The sequence below is a fragment of the Dipodomys merriami genome, unplaced genomic scaffold (assembly GCF_024711535.1).
Source record: "Dipodomys merriami isolate MVZ:Mamm:240054 unplaced genomic scaffold, mDipMer1.0.p SCAF_3, whole genome shotgun sequence".
Taxonomy (NCBI): Eukaryota; Metazoa; Chordata; class Mammalia; order Rodentia; family Heteromyidae; genus Dipodomys; species Dipodomys merriami.
Window position 1 is genome coordinate 105943108 of NW_027204492.1, and position 6000 is coordinate 105949107.

The following is a 6000-nucleotide window of genomic DNA, read 5'->3' on the forward strand; positions in this document are numbered from 1 at the left end:
AATGCTTCAAAATAGTACCAAATGGCACTCATTAGAAGGTAATAAGCAAAGACAAGCTTTCCCCCTCATGCTACCTAAGGCCTCAACCAGGCTGAGCTATATAGGGACTCCTCACATAGGTTTGAAAAGAAACACACATTCTGGGAATTTAATCAGGGAACCTGTGGCAATGACCTCAAATGACCAATCTAGATGAGGACCACTGGAAGAGAAGGAACAAAGCGCAGCCAATGTTAAACAGAAACAGAACAGAATTTATTTCCCTCCCCAGCAACGGAGGGCCAATAGCACTCACGAATAGCTTCTGCTGTAGCTCCCAGCAGTATTTGAAAGGACCAGATAGAAGGGGAGGAAGGACACCAATCTGGAGACCTTGTGAGGGCAGCAGGTCTCTGCTTGGCTCCCAAGGTCAAGCATCAATTCTTCCTCAGTTGCTTTCTGCACTGGCTCAAAGCTCAGGGACCACTGGCAGTGCAGAGTACTGCACTGGGCTCAGTGTCTCTCCCAAGGAAACTTGGACTAGCTGGTTTGAAGTTGGTGCAATCTTTCGTGAGCAGCATCCGTAGGACAGTAGAACAACAATACCATAGAATGATAGTGCATAGCACTGGTTACTGGTCCTTTACTAATTGTTTTCAAAACTGATGATGACGTTTCCTTTTTTCTGCTTTTAGGGTAGGAGGTTAGGACAAAAGACAGATAAATATATATGTATACTTACAAAAGCTTTTTACATACACAGACTAGGCTTCCAAGTTGCAACAGAGAAACTATAAGAGGCACTAAATGAACAGATAAGCAAAATTACGAATACACCAACAATCGAACAGTATTCAGGCAAAACGAATCAAGTGGTGATACATAATACAACATAAGGAAATCAATCTCGCCTGACCCATATTACGCCCTGAGTACACCTTTTACTGATGCATACTGCAACCTGTGTAAATCCTGAAAACAAGACAAGTGAAAAGAACACATTTTGTACAGTGCCATTAAAGGAAATTTTGAACACCTCCAATTTATGGAGATAAAAGGAAATTTGTGGGGGTGAGCGTCTGGGGTCAGTGAGGACTGAGTGCTTGATGGTACAATGAGAAAAGAAATACAATGACTTAGAAATCTAAGAAGGCTGTGGAGATATAAAGAGTAAACAAATGAAATAGATTTCAAGTGTTTACTTACCTTTTTGCAAGGAACCTACTGTCCTAAAATGCAAATATACAGCTGCTTAAAGTAATAATATGCTTAAAGAAGTAACAGATAACAATACATGTAAATATAAAATATAAATTAAATACAGAGAGGGAGATGAGAAGCCATCCCAGAAGTGCCCTTTGTAGGCCACTGGCAGTACCTGGAAGAGGAGAGGTAAGAGGGAACACAGCATGTAGGGGGTCCCCTTTGAGGGACAGGGTCAGTCACATGAGTCCCCCACTCTACTCCACAGGTGTGCAGATCTCTGATGTATCCTTTATTGTACTTTCTGCTGGTTTAGTTTTTCAAAGTACATTTTCTTTTCTTTCTTTCTTTCTTTCTTTCTTTCTTTCTTTCTTTCTTTCTTTCTTTCTTTCTTTCTTTCTTTCTTTCTTTTTTTTGCCAGTCCTGGGGCACTGCCCCTGAGCTTCTTTTGCTCAAGGCTAGCGCTATACCACTTGAGCCACAGCGCCACTTCTGGCCTTTTCTCTTTATGTGGTACTGAGGAATGGAACCCAGGGCTTCATGCATGTTAGGCAAGCACTCTACCACTAAGCCGCATTCCCAGCCCCTGAAGTGCATTTTCAACAATTACATTATATATTTTGCAAACAAACCTTTAAAACAGAATAAACACCATGTTCACCTAGAAGGCTTTCTTTTTACTTCAAATATATAATAATGACATATAATCTAGACGTCCCCACTTCCTTATATATCACACACTGGGAAACCATTTTTACAGTGTCAGCCTGAGACACAGGGAAACTTGCATGAACCTTGAGGGCATCATGCAAGTTGAAATGGCCAATTTCCAAATGATAGACACAGAATGAGGCACTTGCATAAGTGTCAAGAATCTCCACTTCATGTGGACACAAAACTGGAGGGGGCAGCCAGGGGCTAAATGGTATAAAATGAGGAGCTGGGTTTCCGTTCTAGGAGTTCTAAAATTCTTTTGAACAACAGTTTCCTTAAAAATAGTTCATATGATAAATGTGTAATATTTGCATGACAGTTAAAAAAATTAAAAACCAGTTCACCTTGCTAAAAGTAGCATGCCAGTTTTATTGTTTAGGGCAACTCTAAATTGGAAGACTTATAAATGAACCTAGTTTCAATGTGGAATCATGTTAGAACAATAAAAATAACCATGTCAACAATTAAAATTAACTCAAGGAAAGCAATGGCAGTTTGTAAATGCCCGTCCCTGTTTCTGTGTAAAACAAACAAACAAAAAAATCATGGGCCTGGGCTACTGTGCAAAGTTTGAAGTTTCAAAGGTAAACTACAAAGCTGATAAAAAGTACCAAAAAGCAAGTAAAAGGTTGGAATTTATTTAAGTCAAAGCTGATGTGCTTTGTGAGATGCCAAGTAAGGCAAGACTCAGGGCTTCTGCATAGTTGAGCTGGCTTTCTTTGCTCTCCCTTTCCTCTGCCTTGTGTGTCTGGAGCCATGAGGCTGAGCATTCTGGAGGGTCAATGTGGCCTGGGGAAATGGAGCCTGCCTGACACTTTGCTGTGCACTCTGGGCTTGTACCTGCACCTGCTGTGGCTGGGCAGGAGGAGGGGACTGGCAATTCTGCAGAATAATGTGCCCAGGTGTTGACTGCTCCAACAGAGTTGAGTGGGGCAGCAGGAAACTCCCCACGCCAGCAAGGGTAACAACTACCGCTTGCCGAGGTGACTGGGCCCACTGTTGACTGCTAGACCCCTCAACAGGAGTGGCCCATTGTTGACCGCTAGACCCCTGAACAGGTGTAGCCCACTGTTGACCGCTAGACCCCTGCACAGGGGTGGCCCACTGTTGACTGCTAGACCCCTGCACAGGGGTGAGCCACTGTTGACTGCTAGATACCTGCACAGGGGTGACCCACTGTTGATTGCTAGACCCCTGAAGAGGGTTGACCCACTGTTGATTGCTAGACCCCTGCACAGGGGTGGCCCACTGTTGATTGCTAGACCCCTGCACAGGGGTGGCCCACTGTTGACTGCCAGACCCCTGCACAGAAGCCGAGGGCACTGGATGTGGAGGAGGAGGCGCTCTGGATTGTAGAAGCTGTTGCTGTGGAAGCAACTGATATAACTGAGGCTGGGGGTTCAAGACCACACCCCCGGGGGGAATCTGCACTGTGATAGAATTTAAAGTATTATTCACAAGAAACTGCATCGCCATGGGAGTAGGGGGTTGCATTAATCCAACCGGGGCATTGGGCAGCTGGACTCCTAGGGACAGAAGACCACCAGAAGGAGGGACCTGCCCAGGCATGGGGGTGCCAGAGGGACAGACTAGCCCCAACACTGAGCCACTTACCAGAGCTGAAGGTTTCTGTGCCCCCTGGGTGGCTTTCGGGTTGCTTGAGCTGGTGGGGGCCTTGGGGGCCTGGGTGCTTTCTGACGAGCTAGCAGGGCCCTTGGCCGCGTGAGGCACTTTACTCCTCCTGACGACCCTCGCTCGGGATCTCCCAGCCAGGCTGGCTGGCTTGGGAGCAGGAGCGGCGGTGGGAGTGGCCGTGGCAGTGGGGACAGGACTGGGAGCTGGAGGGGGGGTAAGAGTGGGAAGGGAAGCAGCAGTGGAAGAGGGGAGGGGAGGGGTGGGGAGAGCAGGTGTGGGAGGGGGGTCGAGATGGGAAGCCAGAGCCCCGGGCGGACTAGGCGTGGGAGTGGGACTGGAAGAGGGAGTGGTGGGAGTGGGACTGCGAAGGGACGGAGGATCAGGAGGGGGAGGGGGGGCAGGCTTGGGAGCAAGCCTGGGAGGGCGTGGGGGAGGGGGCGGGGGTGGGGGCGGCGGGGGCGGGGGAGCAGGTTTGGGAGCAATCTTGGGAGGGAGCCTGGGAGGAGGTTTGGGAGGAGGCTTGGGAGGAGGTTTGGGAGGAGGGGCTGGACCAGGAGCCAGACGCCTGAGCTTCCGAGAGCTCTTGGCTTGGAGTCCTACACCCCTTGATCCTGAGACGCAGGCAAGATTGACTCCTGTCCCCCAAGGTAATTCTGAGGCGAGAGATGGGACCCACCAGGAGGTAGGCAGTTTGGGCTTCTTCCCTGAAGAGGCCTTACTGACTACAGCTGAGCCGCCGGACTTGGATTCCATCTTACTGGACAGTGAACATGCAGCGTTGCCCTGAACAGACTCCTGGCTTGCACCACCAGCCCGCCCTGCATTGGGCTTGGACCCTGCCATCAACGCATCCAGTGGGTAACTTGAGAAGATGTAAGGGGGACTCATCTGGCTCTCACACCTAACTTCTTGAGCTGCCCATGGGCTGTCAGAAAGAAGTGGATCATTCAGTGACTGCATGATAAGAAAGTTCATGTCCCTGGCCGGATCACCGGGTTCATATGCCAAGGCAAACTCATCTCCTGCCTCAGGAACGGCCCAGGCGGCTGCCTGTGAGTCACCAAATGGGACAAACGAACTCCCTTTTGCATATCTTTGCACATCTAGCTCAGAAGGCACATCCACATCACAGGGTCTCTGCTGTTCTGTGTCCCCGGGCTCTGCCGCCGCCACCGCCGCCGCCGCCGCCGCTGCAATCACCAGATCATAAGGGTGGCCACTTCTTTCCGCTTGTTTTTTGCAAACAGTCTTTGCCTCAAACCCAGGGCTCGCTGTGTATTTAGGCAGCTCCCATTGCCAATCCACGCTGTGCCATGGAGACCTCATGAAGCTAGGTCTCACCGACTCATCCCTCCCATCCGGCCTCTTGCACAGCAGTCTTTTGCTAGTGCAGTTTCCAGAGACCGAAGGATCAAGACACAATGGGTCTGCTGTTGCTAAGATCATCTGGCTCTCAAACTCCTGTTTCTCTTCCTGAGTCCAATGATGGCCACCACTTATCATGTACTCCATATCACACATTAAAGTCTTCACCTTTGGTTTCAAGAGAATATGGCGACTTTGATAACCAGATAGTTCCCTACTGCTGCACTGCCTGTAGTCACGGATTTCTGCTAAGACACAGCCATGATGGAAAAGGTTCACCTCAGAGTTTTCCAAGATATTAAGCAGATATGGCGGTAATTCTTCTGCATCTAAATATTCCAGCAGTTTCTCTCCTGAATAAGGCAGCGCAATGCTCTCTGAAAGGGAGCCATCTTTGTCCAAGATCATTGCAAAACAGCCCTGATCCCCTGGGTTGAGGTCAATCACCAGACAAGGAAAGTCCTCACTCCTGATAAGCTGGTCTAGCAAGCTCTCGCTGCTTCTGAACTCCCTCACCTCAGTGTCCTTTTCACATGCTTCAACATAAATGTCATAGAGTTTTTCCTGCAGAGACTTTTCCTCACTAGTTAAGGGTCTCCTTCTAGGGCTCCTGTGTTGGACTCCGGCATTGACATTGTCTGAATCTTCCAATGCCTGTTCTAAAGATTTCTGCATGGTCACACAAAACTGGGTCGCTAAAGGAAAAGAACAGATGGCGTTCAGCGGTGGGGGTGGGGTGGGCTGGGGAGGGGAGGGGTTGAGAATGAAGGAGTTAGGCGGGTAAAGCCACTTACTTAGGTGCTCCTGTAAAACTTTACACACAGTGGAACTAGAGCCGTGAGTCACGTGGTTGAGCACCAGCCATGCGCAGAAAACGCTACCAGATGCGCCCAGGCCCTAAGTTCAAGCCCCGGTACCGACACATAGGGGAAAATGCCTCCGCGCGTGCGCATGCGTACACACGCGCGCGCGCACGCACACACACACACACACACACACACACACACACACACAAAGAGTGCAAGACCTTGATATCCTGCCCCAGTACTGGTAAGAGAAAGAAGAAAAGCGAAGTGAGAACCTTTCCAACTCTAAGCCAATGGC

General features: G+C 49.2%; 1 protein-coding gene across 1 annotated transcript in view; it reads right to left on the reverse strand.

Moving 5' to 3' along the window:
• Positions 1 to 5571, reverse strand: part of LOC138839935 (putative transcription factor SPT20 homolog-like 2) — an 85149-nt gene extending 79578 nt beyond the window's left edge. Inside the window, exon 1 of the mRNA XM_070039403.1 lies at positions 2737 to 5571. Coding sequence (XP_069895504.1) covers positions 2737 to 5571 — 2835 coding nt within the window. The remainder of the gene's footprint in view (positions 1 to 2736) is intronic.
• Between the last annotated feature and the right edge of the window lie 429 nt (positions 5572 to 6000).